At 35.9% G+C, this 20,293-nt stretch overlaps 1 protein-coding gene across 1 annotated transcript in view; it reads left to right on the forward strand.

Moving 5' to 3' along the window:
• The window catches only part of SLC49A4 (solute carrier family 49 member 4), a 94,901-nt gene that overhangs the window by 68,359 nt on the left and 6,249 nt on the right, over nt 1-20,293 (forward strand). The window contains exons 7-8 of the mRNA XM_034422731.3: nt 3,311-3,438; nt 19,198-19,380. Of these exons, the coding sequence (XP_034278622.2) occupies nt 3,311-3,438; nt 19,198-19,380 (311 nt within the window). The remainder of the gene's footprint in view (nt 1-3,310; nt 3,439-19,197; nt 19,381-20,293) is intronic.

Here is a 20,293-nt window from a genome sequence, read left to right on the forward strand (position 1 = left end):
CACCTAAGGATAAAACAATTATTGGTACCAGGTGGATATATAAAATTAAGAACTTAGAGGGAGGCAATACTCTATACAAAGCTAGACTAGTTGCACAAGGTTATGCACAGAAATATCCGGAGGACTATACTGACACGTATTCCCCCACAGTAAGAACAGAGAGTGTCAAAACAGCTCTAGTGGTAGCATCAGCACTCAACCTTGATGTATTTCAATACGACATACAGACTGCGTATCTACACGCTAAACTAGATAAGGAAATATACGTAAGAGCACCTCACAGTCAATACACAAACAAAAATGAAATTTGGTTGTTAAACAAGAGTTTATACGGGTTAAAACAATCTGGTAAACGATGGTATGATTGTTTAGTGAAAGTACTTAAAACCATGGACTTCAACGCTACTACTGCTGATAACTGCTTTTTTGTCAAAAAGGATGATGATTACATTGAATTTGTATTGATTTATGTGGATGACATTTTATACATAGGAAAACATAAAGAGAGAAGAGAAACCTTTGTAACCAAACTAAATGAACATTTCTCGTTAAAATCTCTAGGTAAAGTAAACAAATATCTTGGTGTCCAAATTAATAAGACTAGAAGGGGATTCAAACTTACTCAGAGAGATAAGATTGTAGAACTTTTAAATAAATGCAATTTAAACAATGCCAAACCTTGTGATACTCCTATGCAAACTGATTTTCTAAGAAATACTGATGAATCTTCCCCCGAATTCAAGGATAACACATTTTATAGATCAATCATAGGTTCACTTCTTTATATATCTAATTGGACTAGACCAGATATCGCCTTACCACTCAATCTATTATCCAGACATGTCAGCAAACCAACAATGTATCACTGGGAAGCTGTTAAAAGAATTTTAAGATATCTGAAAAGTACACTAGACTTTTGCTTAATATTAGAACCTAAAGACAATAAAGAACCAAAGCTTACATGTTATGCAGATGCAGACTGGGCTGGAGACACCTCATGTAGAAAAAGTACGTCTGGTTATATATTTCTCTTAAATGACTGTCCAGTTTACTGGTACACTGGTAAACAAGAACTAGTGGCCACTTCAACGACAGAAGCGGAATATGTTTGTTTATCCAAAGCTGCAAATAACCTTGTATGGTTTAATGATTTAATTTCAGATGTTTGGAAAAAACCTGTTTTGCCTTTTGTTATGCATGAAGATAATAAAGCAGCCATTGAAATATCTAGATCTGATGCCATTGGACAAAGGTCCAGACATATAGATATAAAATTTAAACATGTGAGACAATTATCTCAGGATGGATTTATTAAAGCAGTGCATTGTGATACCTCAGAACAATTAGCTGACATATTGACAAAGCCTTTACCTTCTAAGCAACACAAATATTTAACTTCTAAGTTGTATGTATTGTACTGTCCTGAATCTGAGTGTAATTGGTGTTGTATAACGAATCGGCATTTAGAGGGGGATTTGTCAGATGTAAATGCCTTATTCTCTAATGTGTAAATAATATATGAACGGGGTTAACTTATTCTTCACTTCTTAATGTATTCATAATTCACCACTCCCACTTATAGCTCCACCCATTGTATATATAAGGAGCCACCTACACCCTTTTCCTCGCTTCTATCTGTGAATATTCAGTGAATATAGAATGCCTATTGTAAATAAAAGGAAATATATTTAAACCTTTAACTCTTGCTAATATTATTGAGTCTGATCCTGAAAATATTGCAACAGATACAATTGTCTATAAAAATGCTAATGTTAAAGAGGAGGCAACTACTATATTTCTTTCTGATGCCACTAAATATGATCCTGGATTCTTTTTAACCCTAGCCTTTATTATATCTCAATAAGATTGAAAGGCAAAACATTCTGATTAAAAATTGAAGTTAGCAAAAGTTTAATTTTAATATGCCTTTTTCCTGATTTATATTAGTATTCATTATTCCTTCAATAGTTCCCGATTCACCATTTATTATTTCCTAACTAGTTGTGGAAATTTTGTTTCAATTGTTTTATTTGATTAATAATTTTATTCTGTTGTGATTCATTAAGCATTTCATTATAATGTGATTCATTCATTTAAATAATTTTATATTATGTTCTCACTGTTTTTCTCTGACATATCACCAGTTTGCATGTTATTCCAATAAATTTAAATTGGTTATCCCTTTTGGGGGCAGTGGTCTTAAATCAGTAGTCATTTTTAATCAGCCCATTAGAGTGATCCAGAATAAATGGCTGAAATAACTCAAAAGTTTCTATAAAAGTGTGTGAAAATGTGGAAATGGGTATGCCAATACTTTTGAGATCAAACTTTATATCCAGCCCAGCCCATTGAACTTGGCAGAAATACTCAGCTCAAGATGATGTTGAATTGCAGAAAAAACAATTACTACCAACCTGCCTTCCATTGAGGACCTATATACTGCATGAGTCAAAAAGAGGGCTGTGAAAATATTTACAGACCCCTCACATCCTGGACATAAACTGTTTCAACTCCTACCCTCAAAACGACACTATAGAGCACTGCACACCAGAACAACTAGACACAAGAACAGTTTTTTCTCGAACGCCATCACTCTGCTAAACAAATAATTCCCTCAATACTGTCAAATTAGTTACTAAGTCTGTATTACTATTACTATTAGTTTTCTCATCATTCCTATCACCCATCTCCTCCCACTTATGACTGTATGACTGTAACCTTATTGCTGGTATCCTTAAGATTTATATTGATTGTTTTCTAATAGATTTGATTGCTTATTTGTTCCCTATGACTATCTTTAAGTGTTGTACCTTATGATTCTTGATGAATGTACCTTTTCTTTTATGTACACCGAGAGCATATGCACTGACAAATTCCTTGTGTGTCTAATCACACTTGGCCAATAAAGAATTCTATTCTATTCTATTCTATTCTATTCTATTCTATTCTATTCTATTCTATTCTATTCTATTCTATTCATTTATAATGCCTCATTAATTGGAGGGGAAAGGGTTAATTTCCATTATTCTGCAAATTGTTTCACATCCTAAGATATTTTTCTCAGGCAAGAATAAAATAAACATAAAACAAAGCATAGACCTGTATACCTAAGGCTCAGTAGTTCAAAATTATGATATATATTGTAATACATCTTTGTGTCTGTTGATACCTTTCTAGAACAAACTACTACATCAGAAATCACTGTTTTAATAATTCTATCTAGCACTTTAGCTAATGTATATTTAGCTAATGTATACTTTTTTAATCACAGATTGTATGAATGATTTTAAAATTATGGTTTATGTTATAGGTTTGCCGATTTTATCAGAGGAATGCTGAAACTTATCCTACTTCTGTTACTGTCAGGAGCAACTTTGTCATCCTTTTGGTATACTTTGACATGTTTAAAAACTGTCATTCATCTTCCTTTAACTACAGGTATGTTAATCCCAGTTTCCAGATTTCACAAATATTTGTTTCAGTAATGGCTTTCCACCATGTAGAATGCTAGGAAAATGTGGCGATGTAGTTCACTATAAAACTTTAAAATATAAATTAAACTCAGACTCATAATTCTATTCCAAGCGGAAATTGGGAAATTACTTTGTTTCCTGTCTCAAACCGCCAATATATTTCAAGATGTATTATAAAACTCTTACATTTATTAAGCCAATTGCAGAATAACAAAGATGATTGCTATCAGAAATGAACTTAAGCTGTACATGTAAAATCTAATTGTGGGAAGTCCTTGAATTTCTTACACTAAATAGGTTGTGTAGCCTGTAATTTTACTTAGTAGGTCTAAAGCAAGAGGGGGGAAAATTTTATGTTCATTAAACAAGTGTCTTTGACAAGGCTTTTAAGACCTGTTAGTTAATTGCAAACATTGGTTAAAGAAAATGATTAATGATAATCCTTAAACCCAGCTGACTTGGAACTCGGTAGATAATTGTGTACTAGGTTGTGTTTTGTGAATGTATAATATATGATGCTTATGTAGAAACATAAGTATGTGCAGAAATAACAAGCTGTTATGAGTTATTTGTAGTATGTAAATGAATAAACCTTAACAATTTTTCTTTGCTCGTTCAATTATAACTTTATATTTAACACAAGCCTTATATCTAGAGTAGAGCTCTTCTATATATTTTATACAAATCACACATGCTTGGTTGATTTAAAGTTCAATTTATCAACATTTCTGAATTTTCTTTGCTTCTTACCAAGCCTTCCTTCCTGCTCCTCTTCCAGTTAGATGTGTTGATTGTACAACTTGCTTAAATTTGATGAATGGGCCTCTTTTCTCTATGACTATTTGTTCAGGTAGTTCTCGCTGAAGGACAGTAATTGGGACTGGCAACTCTGTTGCTAAGCATCACAGTCATAAAGCACAATGTTACATGATTGCAACCATCATACAAGAGCAGTTGTAGCCGTTTTGGTGGCCATCATTAAGTGAATCCTGCACAATTGTTAAGGGCAACGTCAATATCATTTACAACTTCCTGCTGGCTTTCCCATTAACTTTGCTAATTAGAAACCATCCGTGAAGGTTACTAATGGCGATCACATGACTACAAGTTTCTGCGACTGGTATAATTATGGGCTAAGTTCCAGCTACAACTACAAAGATCAGTTGTAAGTCCCCTTGATAACTTCAATCGGTCACTGAATGGGTGGCTGTTTAACAAGAAACTATTTCTGTTCTTCTTGAGTGTTTTGCTGCACTTCAGACTTAACTTCCAAAAGATGCTTTGGAATTTGTGAGAGTGTGTATATTGTCTCTTTAGACTGCAAAATGTATTGTTGTTTTTTTCCTAGACTGTGGTAGCTATGAGGGATAACTCAATAGTCTTAAGAGGAAAGGTTATTTTCCCTATAGACAATAAATTTCTGGGTCTCTAACTGATACAAGAGTTTATGTGCTTGTAGAAAACTTCAATTCTAGGTCCTTTTAGTTCAATCATGACTAAACTCCCATAGTTCCAGCAAAGATTCTTCTTATTTCTTGTACATTTCATGTACATTCATTGAATTGTTGACCATAAACCTGAAGGATAGCAATAGCAATAGCCCCAGAGGTGGTATTCAGCAGGTTCTGACCAGTTCTATAGCGGAAATTTTGAATAGTTCTGAGAACCGGTAAATACTACCTCTGAGTGGCCCCGACCCCATGTATTGTCTGCCTCCCAAGTCCCAGCTGATCGGGAGGAAATGGGAATTTTGCAGTAACCTTCCTCTGGAGTGGGGAGGGAATGGAGATTTTACAGTATCCTTCCCCTGCCACGCTCATCAAGTCACGCCCACCAATCCATGCCACACCCACAGAACAGGTAGTAAAAAAATTTGAATCCCACAACTGAGTAGCACTTATATACCACTCCATAATGCTTTACCCCCTCTCTAAGCAGTTTACAGAGTCAGCAAATTGCCCCCAACAATCTGGGTCCTCATTTTACCAACTTCGGAAGGCTGAAAGTCTGAATCAACCTTAAACCGGTCAGAATTGAACCCCTGGCAGTGAGCAGAGTTTTGCCTGCAATATTGCATTCTAACCATTGTACAAGAAACCTTCCAAATTTGATATAGCAAGTAGCACTTGTTTCTTAACTGTTCTAGCTCTATTTTGATATATTGGAAGGATTCATTAGAATTCAGTTGCATTCATCTTTTGAAAATCAGTGAAATTCACCTTCTTAATTTTTTACTTAATGCTGTTCTTATCTTTTGAGGAAATAGTTTTTTTAAAAATATATATATAGATACATACTCATCATGATTTCTAGTATGTTGCAAATCATATAGGGTGAAATACCAGTCAAAAGAAATTAAAAGGAGGAAATCAGAGAAAAGAAAAGGAAATTAACTAAATCTTGTTTAAATCTGTACCACTTGCTACATTATCTCTCCATATCATTCTTTCCTTGCAAATATATAGTACCACTTGTTTTTCAGGCTTCTCTTTCTCTCTCTCTCCTCCCCCTCCCCCCTTCTTATAATTATGTCTTTCTTGGTCTTTCCCTTCCATTTAGCCATCCATTCTTGCTTCACATATTTGCTTTGCAATTGTAGCCTCATTGATCAAACTATTTCAGTATACTTCTTTTACATTGGCCACTCATTTTTGTTTGCAGTCCACATTCATTTATCACCCATAGACTCAATCTCCACTTCTCTCATCACATACTTCTTAAACAAACCACTTACCGTTCATTCAGTTTCCTTTTATGTTTCTCCTGGAATACTTAACATTCACTTCTATATTATTAAGGCAGCAGAAGTACATTCTTATACTAAGTAATATTTGCTTTTTGACAAACTTTTATTCCTCACAATAGATCGCAGGCTATATACATTCTTACCAGTATTTGACCTCTTAAATTTTCTTCATGTTTAGTCAACATTTTACCAAGGTACACAAATTTATATGTTCTGGGTTTTTTTTTACCAGTTATATATAGCTCCTAATCATTGTTTCTCTGGTCAAATATAGCCTCCTTGAACTTCTGTATTTTATTTGGGATTCTTCTCTGTTCCAAGGTAGTAGGCAAGGAAGTTTCCTTTAGTCAGCTTCCTGGGCATTGGGAGATCAACTGACAGTTTGGGGTGCAGTATCAAAGATTTGCTCATGATACCCAATTATACCTCACTACTCATGGATGTAAGGGAGATGCTGTCCATGATCTATCCCAGGCTCTGGTGGTTCTAAAGATCGGAATGAGACAGAACAGGCTGAAGTTTATTTTAAACAAGATGGAATTGCTGTTTATACATCAGAGTTCTTCATTGGCAACAGTGTTATCTCTGGACAGGCAAGCACTAGATGTGAAAGCAGATTTGTGACTGGGGGTTTGGGAGGAAGGGCTTTGACTCAAGCCTCCTGCTTGAACAGCAGGAAGAAGCCATGGCTGGAGGAGCCTTTATCCAAATTCAGCTGGTATTCCAATTGCAGCCTTACTTGATGCAGGAGGACCTGGCTACAGAACTCATGTCCTTGTTATTGTGCAAATAGACTACTACCATAATGTGCTTTACACAGGGCTACCTTTGAAGATTATTTGCAAATTATATCTGGTCCAGAACACAGTATTCTGTGGATCAACTGATACCCAAAGCTGGGTGCTTCTAACATCCATGCTGTAGACTCTGCATTAGATGCTGACTCAGTTCTGGTTACAATTTAAAGTGTTGCTTTTAGTCTACAAAACCTTTTTGTTGTTTGGTACCTGCAACTTACTAGATCCCAGAGGGGAAAACGCCTCATGATCTCACACTTTCAGGAGGAGGCCAAAGTGAGTAGGTACTGAAGTTCTATGGCTGCTTTGGTGTTCCAAAATGGACTTCTTATGGCTGGCCTTCTTCATGGCTTTCTGTTAAGCTTTTCCAGAGAAATGTCTATGGAGATTCTCAGTCGTCCAGTCATGGTTGTCCCAAAGGTGCTTTTTTCAAAAGACAACTTGAAGACTTCTCATCCCAAAAAGCTTCTTCAGTTCTGTTCAGTTCAGTTCAGTTCAGAACTGAAGAAGCTTCTTGGATAAGAAACGAAATGTCTTCAAGGAAAAACAAAGTTCCAGTTGCCTTTTGAAAAAAGCACATTTTTGGGTTTTCCAGAGAAAAGTGTTCCAATGATGCTTAGCCTATTTTTCCTTTTCCGCTTTTCTATTTTTGTTATTTTTAACAAAAGGGTCATTAATTTGGTTGCCAATTTCTTGAAGCAGTTTATTTTCATTGCTTTAATTATATCGTGGGTATTTTAATTTTTTGGATATATGTGATATGCCCAAGGAGCTTCCCAGAGTTGGTTATAAGATGGGGCTGCAATGATGATGATGATAATGATGATGTTATCCATTCAGTTGTATCTGACTCTTGATGATTCCATGGGCCAGGTCTCTCCACATCTTCTGATCTTGCATTGATTTTTCTATGATCTGGCTGGTGTCAGTTTTGATGGTGTCCACCCACCATATGGGATGCTATAGATTTTATTAATAAAATAAAATAAATATCAGCTGCTGAGAGCTGCAAGGTTGAGATGGGATGTAAATGAAATAAATAAATGTTCAGATCCATATTGTTTCAGAATGCAGTTGAACATTCGTTGTAAATGATTTGTGTCTTAGGCATCAACTTAACAAAAATTGCAAAAAAATATATTATTCATGTCCTAACCGAAAAGTCTCTACCATTACCACAAGCATTCCTTGTGTAGTTAACAGCTAAGGGGACAAAACAGATCTTTGCTTTGCCTCCTTGCCATTGTTGAACCATTTGCTAAGCATACCATTGATTCTCATGCTTTATTTCTTATACACCACACTTATTACACTGAATAACCCAACTTTCAACTCCATATTGGTGCAAAGGTTTTGTACATCAAGCATCCAATTTATTCTGCATCTGCTCTAAATTAGCAAACATGCTGTAAGCTAACTTTATCACTTTCATATAATTTTCCATTATTTCCTGAAGAGTAAAATCTGGTCTGCACACCTCCTTCCCAGTATAGATTTGCAGCACTTCACAAATTTTATTCACTGCCACCTCTGTGACCTTACAGTCAAAAATCTGCCAAAAGCTTTCCCAAGTACATTTCACACACTAACCCACTACTCCCTCATCTTTTTGTACATATTTTAAGGGAACAGTAGCGGCATTCCTTCCATCATCAGGCATGAATATAGTCTTCCTAGCCATTAAATAAGTCACACAATCATTTCATAAACAAATCAAATCTATAATCATACCTTTATATAAATATTTTTATAATTACATCATCAACACTGGCCAGCCTTAGTATTTTCCAACATTCTTAACAGTGTTTGGTTTTTCATTCTTTTTTCTAAAACAGAAGTATTTACAGTATTTATTTCAATTTCACTCTTCAAACTGTTCCTGTCATTCCCATAATATCTGTAAAGTATAGTACTCAGTCCTCCATTTCTTCACTTAGATTTCATCTCAAATCATTTTATCACTTTTATTCTTAACCTCAATTTGGAAATTCTTTAGCCCTTCTTGCCCACTTCCAAAACAATCCTTTATTTCCATAAAAGTAGTTCTGCATTCTTCCTATCTCTTAATTTTAACCATTCTTTGCTTTTCTTAACCTCATTATTGTATGCAGATTATGTTCTCAATCTCTTCCCAGCAATCACTCTGTTATATACCTTTTTTTTCATCTATTGTCTCTTTTAAATCATTTCAGCCAACATCTTTTTCATATTAGCGTAAAATTGTGCATACTTTTGTGGCCTTTGCAAGATAAACTTTTTGCCCTGTCCCATTTCAACATCATTTTTCCTTTTGTACGCATTCTATTCTTTCATTTGGGAAAGTTACTAGGTCTCTTAATATGTTTTTAAACAAGATTCATATTTACTTTGCCTGATCATCTTCAAATGGGCCTATTGACACTGATCTCTGCTGCAGCTTTGATAAGGGAAGAAAAGAACAAAATAAGTCACCAGTTTTAGTTGTCCATTTGTAATATTCCTTGCTAGCAATATCGACAACACCTGTAAGTTTCACAGATTTTACAACATGCCCAAATGCAGCCAAGTGGTTAGAATTAGGGTTAGAGTTAGAGTTAGAAAGCTAAATGCTTTCTCCAAAGTTTATTTGTGCTATTCTGAGAACACATTGGAATTGATATGGTAGAACTTTTTTTTAACGATCATTAAGTTTTAGGATATCATTTTTCTCTCAATTAAAGTAGGGGAAGTTTGAAATAAGGCAGCACACAATGCCTGGGGCACAAGAATGTAAAATTCTTTTTTAAGAAATCAAAGCTGAGGTAACATTAAAATAAAAGCATTCTGGGTTCATGTTAGAAGGGAAGCCATTTTTTTTTATTTGTTCAGATGGAAACACTGTGAACCAAGAACAATTCATTTATGTGTCTCTTTACAATTGCAGAAGAATATTTTGTATTTTCAGTCAATGGATACAGATTAATCATGTTGCTATTTGCCAAATTGTGTGAAGTTAGGTCAAACCAGTAATAACTAAATTGGCTTTTAGCTGGCATTTAGGGCTGACTATGCAAAGTAATTAAGGATAAATACACCACTGAGATGAACTTCGTTACTGGTAACTGCATCCCTTGTAGGTTTTTCAGGCAGTGTTCCAAGTATTGTCCTTCTCTTCGTCCACATTTTTCAAAAAAATTAGTCTATTGAGTCCATAATTTGGAGCCCATCCAAATATTAACTAGGGTCTACCCTGCTTACTCAAATTTAGCTAAGTGCTAGTACCTGCTGAGGCATCCCACAATGTTTAAATAAAGCAAAACTGCCTAGTGTAGATAAAATATACTTTTACAATGTTGATCTTCCTACTCCAATATTCCTGTGAAATTCCTTGTTTTTGTGGCATATTTTACTTTTGCAATATTGCATGGAACTATTTTAGGTATTGTTACTATGTTAATGATACATCACTATGTTAATGATACATATTCCATAGGGTCATATTTCTCAAATTAAATATTCTGCTTTCTTCTAAGAAACATGAGGAATTTTCTAAAAGATGTTGATAATGAAACTGAAAATCACAGTTCTAGTCAAGTCTGCCACTTAGCCATGATTGATCAAACTAAGAGCATTTCTACGACCAGAATCCATCTTTTAGAATTCCTTCTGTTCTTCCTATAATTATGAAAATGTTTGCCCAATTTGATCCTGCTTCTGCTGTGATTTTTCTCTCCTTTCCTTCTGCTAAGTTCTTACTAAAGTATGAAGACCTTTTTATCAAGACACTATTAGGAATAAACCACTCCACACCCATCTGAACCACCTATCTGGCCTCTCTACTTCTACAAGCATCCTTGTCTACTACCACCTCTTCTGAGAATCCCACTCTGCCTTTCTTCTGCTGTATGCTCAATATTAGTCTTTCAATACAGTCCAATTGGTGTGCCTTCCTAATCATAGTAGTGAGCTGGAGACAGTCATTTGAGAGATATGCTTCTTTATTTACTCAGGTAATTCTAGCCAGATGGAGCATCAGAATGACACAACAACTTTATGTAGCTAATTTTATATCACATCAGCAAACCATGCCCTATTCGGTCATTCTTTCAGAGATATTTCCTTATCCTAACACAGAAACAGAATGACCATAGGCAGATTGGCATAAAGGCCTCTTGCCTTTAGTCTTAGCACCCATATCAACCACATATTGCTGGAATAGACATCCCGCTCTTAGAAGGTTATTAAACTCATTCTCATGGTTCATTATTCGATAGACACACTAATGCATTGCCATTACTTTCTTGTTGTTCATTATTTGGAGCTGATGATGCCAGTCCGAAGAAAGAAAAGTATGTATTGAAAAGTATGTTATAGGAGCGATGGACTTTGAAATTATTTGCAAACCGTCTCCTCATTCTTTCCACATAATGTGCTATGATGTTGGTTCAGTTTCAGGGTTATATAATGACGGCAACTTACTTCATTTGTGCATTAAATTTTCTCTCATGTTCAAATGTTGGTCTTCAATCAGGATTAATGACAATGGAAGTTTCTGGGATGTCTTCAGTTTGTTCTTTTGCAGGTTGAAGGGACATAATGTACAAGTTTCATTGTTGTAATAGTTTCTCCAATAATTCAGCAATATCCTGTTGAATCCCTTCATTGTGATGTATGCCCATTCCCAATTCTATGCTGTTTTGACAATCCATGAAGTAAATTTGAATATATTTGACTTGCTGGTTGGAGTCTGGCATTAAATATCTGACATGATGATGGATTGGTTTTTGAATAATCATAGAAGGATTCAATCTGTTCCTCATTGGAAGGATTTCTTTAGCATCAAAGGATTTCATTTGAAAGTGACAGTTGTACATGTAGTCCTCAATTTATGACCACAGTAGAGCCCAACATTTCTATTGCTAAGTGAGACAGTTGTTAAGTGAGTTTTGTCCCATTTTATGACTTTTTTTTGCCACAGTTGTTAAGTGAATCACTGCTGTTTTAAGTTACTAAATCAATTGCTAAGTAAGTCTGGCTTCCCCATTGATTTGCTTGTCAGAAAGTCACAAAAGATGATCACATGATCTGGATTCATTATGCAACCACCATAAATATGAATCAGTTGAATTTTGATCATGTGGCCATGGAGATGCTGCAATAGTCATAAGTCTGAAAAATGATTGTAAGTCGAGGACCACTTGTAATGCCTGTTGTTCTTTCTGAATTCATTTGCAATAGGTTCATCATTGCTATATAAATTGAGGAGTTCATTAGGTAGCGGTTGCAATTTGCCTGACTTTTCCGTTCATACAGCAGAATTTGGTCGTTTTTCCAGGGAATAGGGATGAAAACAGTGAAGGCAGATTTTGACCAACACCACCAGAAATATTACATCTTACAAATCATGCATTTTGCCTTGATCTTTCTCTGTTGAGGTCTTGCTGTTGAAAATGGGTACGGTCATGTTGAGGAACTCATGCAGTAATTAGTGTTCTTCCCTTTTCTCCTTCATCTCTTCATCTCTCCTCTTCTTTACCACATCCCAATATTGTTTGATGTAATCACATGATCACGATAACTCCTCTCTCTTTCCACATGGCATGATTACGCTGACAATATTTTGTCTTATTTTTACTTATTTGTTTATTTTACCACAATGTTGTGTTATGCTCTTCTCACCTCAGAATACCTGCTGGCTTCTCCATTGAGTTATAGGAAGCTGTCAAATGATGTCAATTCCCTGCTCCTGGGTGGGGGCGGGAACAGAGAATTGTGAGATTGGCTGGGAATCTGTCACGGAATGTTCAAAATAAAGACCATGTCACTGCAGCGGCGGCCCAACTAGCCTGGAGCAGCCATAACTTTTCCAAATTTCATTTCCACTGGAATGTGGGTCCCAGACTCATAGTACATTAGGCAATTTGAGGTGCCTTAGAATAACAGAGTTGTAAGGGATCTTGTAGGTCCTCTAGTCCAACCCACTGCTTAAGTAGGAGATTCTATACCATTTCTGACAAACGGCTGTCCAGTCTCTTCTTGAAAGCCTTCAGTGATGAAGCACTCACACCTTCTGTAGGCAAGCTTGTTCCATTGGTTGATTGTTCTTACTGTCAGAAAATGTCTCCTTATTTCTAGGTTGAATCTCTCCTTGATCAGTTTCCATCCATTATTCCTTGTCTGGCTTTCAGGTGCTTTGGAATATAGGTTGTCCCCCTCTTCTCGGTGACAGCTCCTCCAATATTGGAACACTGCTACCATGTCACCCCTGCTCCTTCTCTTCACTAGACTAGCCATGCCCAGTTCTTGTAACCGTTTTTCATAGGTTTTAGCCTTGATTCAAAAATTGGTGCCCTAGGATGCACCATTTCACCCAATTAAAAGTCACTGCAATGAGAATTTTAGTAGTATATTTTAGAACAAATAAACCTCATTTAGAGTCAGGATAGTGCTTGATCAGGGGGTTGGACTAGAAGACCTACAAGGTCCCTTCCAACTCTATTATTCTGTATTTTGTAGTACTGCCTGAACGAGTGTCCTTTCTTTTAAAGCAATCGCTGGGATTTATCAAAAGAAGAAGGCTTTTCTTGCTAATAAATATTGACAGAAAATGTGCTTAGTTTTGCTCAGTATTATTGCATAAATATTCATCCATGCACATAAAAATGAGAAAATAATAAAATGACTAAATAAAAGCAGATGCTATGGGTATTTTACATTTCATTTGTTTTATCTGGATATATTTAAGTACTTGCTGTCCTTATTTAGATATATTAGGGGGGAAACTTCTTTGAATCCCAAGATATATTTATAACTACTGATAGCTAGAAAAACTTTTGAATGGACTGTGCCTTGTTAAGAGTTCCTAATGCCTGTCATTTCAATTTACAATGACTATAGAATCATTTTCGTTTTCTCAGTTCTGCTGAGAATTATGAAGGATATCCTGCTTCCCTTAAGCTCATGGATTCAATTGTTATGGAGGCAAATCCTTTTCTTCAGTTCAGCCTCCTCCGCCTTTCCCTCATCCCATTATAAAAAGCAGTAATAAATTCTGCACCAGGTGTCAGCCAGCTGGCCATAGGCAGAAGGCTAATACACACAGCAATTTCAAGCAGCAATCAGACTTCAGAAGAGTAACTCGTGAATCATCTCTTGGCTCTTACTGGTATAGCAAAGCTAAAATAGTACTGAGTTCTAAGAAGGCAAAATTTTATAACTTGAACTTTCCTATTGGCCTGCTGGCTCCAGAATAACTTTTCTCAAGAGCTGGTTGAATAAGGAACAACAAGTCAAGTTCCAAATGTAACCGCCAACTTCACCACATAGCATAGCAGTTGCTATGAGTTCTGGGAGCTGCAGTTCCCATTTCTGCAAGTTGCTGTGGTTGACGAAGGCTGTGACATCCTGTCCTCACTCTGGCACACCTGGCCTTTTTGGATGTTGTGAGAAGGGTGTATGTTTAGATCTGTTTGCACCCCCAAGTAATTTACCATTACTTGAACGGAGTAAACTCGCATTTTTCCCCAAATAGGTCCTTATGTAAATAACTACTTTCCAGGGAAGTCCCTCAAGGCCTGGCTATGTCATCATGGGACATGATGGCACCAGTGGACAGAGGGAACTAGGGACATTGTAAGATGGCTCCAGCATTGTGGTTAATATTCAGGCTCTCCTATGCCTCCCGGTTGTTATAATTTAATAATGATTTTTATATTTTTAATAATGACTATTTTTTAAAAAATATATTTATTGTTGTATGTCCCCTGGAGTTACTTTTTGTGAGATGGGCAGCTATATAAGAATAAGAAGAATAAGAATAATTTTATTTCTATACCGCCCTTCTCCCGAAGGACTCAGGGCGGTGTACAGCCTATTAAGAGCACAAGACAAACATCAATTAAAATAATTTAAAATTATTAAATAATTCGGCTCAATTTAAAACCCCAGAAATTTAAAACACCCAATTTAAAATTATTATGTTGATAGCCCAGCCTGGCGGAACAACAGGGTCTTGAGTGCACAGCGAAATACCCGGCGAAATACCACAGCGAAATATGAACTTAATAAACAAACAAACTACGCTTTTGTTAAATTGAAGGTTTCTGAATCTTTAGCCCTGGTAGAGCAGGAATACACAACCTTATAGCTTTCCCCAATCTGGTACCATTGCTTATGTTGCATGGGGAAGATGGCAGTTGCAGTACAACGTATTTAGAGGAGGGTGCAATACAATATAGAACACAGAAGGCCCTGCGGCAGGCATTAATGAAATAAAGGTTAAAGGTGAGAAATTGTGGCTTTCTTAAATCACGTCCGTATTATACCTATGTCAGTGTATTCAATTCTTTTTCCCTACAATATCCAGATACTTCAAGGAACAGTATTGAAATAAATGTTAGAACTAATCGGTTGCTATCATTGCTCTTAATAGACTGCTTCCATAAATTGATTACTGAAAAACCTATTAGCTCTGCTAATGATTTCTCAGTAAAAAAAATATTGGACTTGGTTACAGAAGACAAAAGGATAACATAAAGCCACAATGCGTATAAAAGCTAGCGTATTTTCTTCTATTATTCATCCATGCGATTTGTTTTCCAGATTGTTTTTCTCGGCATGTCATGGTGGGGTTTTTTTTAACGTTTTCTTCCTGGAAAAAAAAAAATCAAGCACATGTTAAAAAGAAAAATTGCTGTGCCTTATCTCTAATGCTTCTAATCTCTGTTTTTCATAAATCATAACATATTAATGAATAGGGATCTGTGTGCCACTCTCGAAGAGACAATATTATTCAATATTATTCAGCTTTTGCTTAAGATTTCATGAGGGTAAAGATATTACCAGGATAGGTGTGGGGATTTTGTCTGTATGTTTGTCTGTGTTTCTTATTTCTGTGTGGGCATATGGTGGTAGTCAGGATTAACTACATAAATGGACAGGAAAAAGGGGATTGGACCAGATCGTTGAAATCTTTTTAGTTGACATCTTTTTTTCCGGAGCTCATTTAACAATGCCATTTTAATCAGTAGTTAGTACAATGGCAAAATATTCCACTAGCACCAATTTGGCATACCATTCAAGACTTCTTGTTTATTAGGACCGTGATAGCGAACCAATGGCACGCATGCCACAGGTGGCACGCAGCTCCTTCTCTGTGGGCACGCGAGCCGTTGCCCCAGTTCAGCTCCGTTACGCATGCACACATGCTTCCCGCCAGCCAGCTGGCTGTCAGGTCTCTGCCGTGCATGCGCAGGGTACGGGGCATGTGCGGGGGGGCATGCGTGCATGCGCTGGCCGTATGCACAGGGCCAGCATGCACATTGCATTTTGGGGGTTCGGACACACACGCATTCGCACACATGCTTGCGCGCTTTGGGTGCTTGGTCCAGAAAAGGTTAGCCATCACTGTATTAGAACTTGAAACTGAGGAGACTTGAGACTAGCCTTCAATTATAAAAAGCCCTCTGCCTTAACTGTCTAATTACATTAGGACATGCTAGACACAAAGTTTCCACAGCAAAAATGAAATGTTAAACATTTGTTTTCTGGTTTATATTTGCCATGATAGAAACATCATTATAACTTTGCAGCCTAGCCTTTCCCTATCCCGAAAAAGCTTTTGGATTTAAATCTGTTGGTTTTTTTCCACTGGAACATGTATATTGTCTTTGAAGGCCAGATTTATTAGAAAGCAAATATTTTCTTTTTCCTCTTCGACTCTTCAAGCACATGTGTCATCTAGCAACACAAGAAATTTTATTTCTAGCTACTGTATGAAAGAACACAACTTAAAAAAAAAAGCGGCAGAGGAATTAAACTTTGTTGTTAATGGCCAAGTTCACTCCCAGTCTAGACACTGTATTCTATGTAACCTAATGGTCATTCTATACGTGGCAATATTTATGGGAAGGAAACTACTATAAGCATAGCATAATTTACAGTTGACTTGAACACTTTCAAATAACATTCTGCATCCTTGATCACTTTTTTTTTAGCTTGTTTGGAATTGTATGATAGAAAAATCTGAAGAATCCACCATCCGTGCTATCAAACCAGATACATATTCTGGGAATATCTACACAAATTTTAAGTATTCTTGTTAGTGCAAATAAGGAACTAGGAACTCAGCAATTAAAATTTTGTTTGACCATAATGCCCAAACTAGAACCAATCTTTGGTGTTTAAAGCGTGAAAGAGTAATAAACGATTGGTTGTAGAATGGTAGCTTCTGTTTGTTTGTTTATCTGCAGTTAAATAAACAGAGATGTTTACATTTAAGAAATAAGCTACACTTTGTTATAATAATAGCTTCAGTTTAAGGATTTACAGTCCAGACTCTTGGACCTAATTCTTTAAACAGTAAAATCTTTCTGTATGCAAATGAGCCTGCACATTAGCTAAGTGTAAAGCAGGCACATGGTGTTTGGGATAGGATACCATTATTGTTTATATCCATCCAATAACATTAGTAGGACGAGGAAAAGGATAACTATTCTTCTTAATAACGTATAAAGCCCAGGAGCTAAGATTTTTGTTTTGGACCATCAAGAAATTTATTTTGCTCCATATGAGACCACATTTGTTGAATTCCTTGGCTTTGTTTTGCTTTAGATGATCTAGCTTTATCTCACCAGAGCCATTGCTGCAATTTGTATATTATTCTGGTACAAGAAGAGTCTGTAGAAAAATATTACATTGGGCTCTTTCAATTAAACGCTACTAGAATGTTCACTCATGGAAAAATGAGGCCTCTTGAGATTTAGAAACCTGAGAATGAATTATATTACTAAATTGGGAAATTATTATTATTAGATGATATTTATGTAGTTTTGTACTGTTCTGAACAAGAAGCTTAAACTAGCCAATGCCTATCAGAGGCATATTTACTCAAGAGAGTAAAACATTTACAGGTCTGTCCATGTAACAGCTCATTTATTGTTATTATGTATTTGCAATAATTGAGTTCTAAATGATGTCAGAATAATTCTGAGAATATGTACACAACTATATGCATAGATGATTTATACAAGAGCCTACAGATATTTTCAATTGGGTCTTATTAGTCCCACTTGTTAGTCGATCAGTAAGTTCTCTGCTCATTAAGTAAGCATATACAAACGACAGGATGACATCTGCCCATTACAAGGAGAAATAGAAATGATGTCTTAATTCTTCTGCTCAATTACAGATAATAGATTCAGAAATTCCAGGTTTTTTTTTCCTTTACAGCTGGATTACTCCGTTATATGTTATGTGAACAAAGTAACATGCCTTCTGTCCTTCAGGTAGCTATGATTGTACAATATAACATTGCACATCTTTGGATCAAATGCATTTGGATCAAATTTATACACACTCAAGTAATATAGCTAAGACACACACACACCAAAGCCACACACGCATTTACTATATGACTCAAGCTATTTTCTTTTTTTCATAAGCCACACTGTGCATAGCATGGGGGCACTAATAAGTTGCGAGAAAACAAAATTAATGATACCCTATAAGAACCACACAAAGAAAATACAGCTAAATCTGGTTTGCATCTACAATACACCTCTCTGTAACTTTTTATCCTTCTAAATCACCTTTGCTTCTACCACATTGATATATTGCCTCATGTATTGCCTTTTGATCTTTAAGGTATTGTTTCTCTTTTTGACAGGTTTGTAACTTCATCCAGCCATGACTTCCTTGGTCTTACCCTTCCTCTAAATTTGTATGACCAAACCGCTTCTATTTATTTCATGCACTGGTCACACATATTCATTGTCAATCTGTATTCATGTAGCACCTATTCTTGATTCTAAACCCTTTTTTCACAATGTCAATAAGTAGCTTAAGCATGGTGGGATATGGACAGTTGTATGTTGGCTAGCGAAATAATCTCAAGATTAGAGATCCTGGCTTGCCTAGAATACACACATGTGCATGGTATAAAACTAGACTTAGATTGCACTTGTGGCATACTGGCTCAAATGTACTAATTATTGTATTTCTATTGCTAGCAGGAAATCTGCATATATCTACAATTATGGTTGGCAAATTGGTCTTCTCTTTTCCTAGCCTACTAAAAAACCATTATGTGAAAGCCCCATGTATGTCTCATATTTAAAGTTATAAAAATCTGATCAAAAAGGTTCATATCAGTCTATTATTATTACAAAACTACAATAGCACAGTCGTGCTGCAGAATCACTGAACTTGTGTACTTTCATTGCAGCCACACTTTATACTTCCTGCATTTTGCTGGGTGTCTTCTTGAACAGCAGCGTCCCCATCTTCTTTGAACTTTTTGTCGAAACCGTCTATCCTGTTCCTGAAGGGATTACCTGTGGCGTGGTTACTTTCCTAAATAACATGTTCATGGGAGTTCTTTTGTTTTTCTTTAGTTTCTACCATAGAGGTAAGAAGTGTTTTGAATGCTTGCTCATATAAATTTACCAGTGTGATATATTTCATTCGGAGTGTCATTCACCAAGATAGACTGCATATATCTCTTCTACTAATGCTAATGATGTTGAAGCTGGGCCATCTAAGTGTTTCTCTAACTGGTTGTCAATCAGAGAATAACATCTTTGTGAAAGCATTCCTTTGAAATTGGAATAGTGGCTTGACTTTAAAATAAACACTGGAGATTATTATTAAATGTACATATTTTTAACAAAGATCAGTGCAATATTATTGCTACAAATCACATTTGTAGCTGGCAATCTAAACCTGTGATAAAACTAATCCAGTCTCGTGCTTCAATAATTTAATTCCCTGTGGAGGGAAGAAACAATGTAATTATTTCCTTCCTATAAATTGTCTCTTTCGTCAATTTCCCAATGTAGCAAAAAGTGTTTCAAAGCTCTATTTTTATGTGTGTGTGTGTGTGTGTGTGTGTGTTATTACATATATGTGTGTGCATGTGTGTGCACATACACACATATATGCAAAACAGTTTGTAAAGACCAAAGTATGTTCATGTTTTGTGTGTATTCTTATCAAATTACTTCATTTAAATTCCAAATACCAAATTTTCCCTTAGCAAGTTCTTAATAATAAGTGCTAAAAAGATTTTATGAATCCAAAGAGGATTGGAGCTATTAATTCTCGTTAGTTTGTCATTGGAATGAGAATAAAGATGGCTGTCTTGCATTCAAATCATTTGTTGGCTCAACCAAGAGCAGGAAAGTCAATCACTCTTTTGTAGCTTTAAAAATGTAAAGAGAGTTTAGAAAATATCCTCATTAACTTCCACGGTACTGTCTTGGCTGTGGCAATTATGATTTGATGTATTTTAGAGATGTGTGTACTTAATTGTATCTCGTGGT

Source organism: Pantherophis guttatus, chromosome 1 (genome assembly GCF_059756535.1).
Source record: "Pantherophis guttatus breed Tessera chromosome 1, ASM5975653v1, whole genome shotgun sequence".
Taxonomy (NCBI): Eukaryota; Metazoa; Chordata; class Lepidosauria; order Squamata; family Colubridae; genus Pantherophis; species Pantherophis guttatus.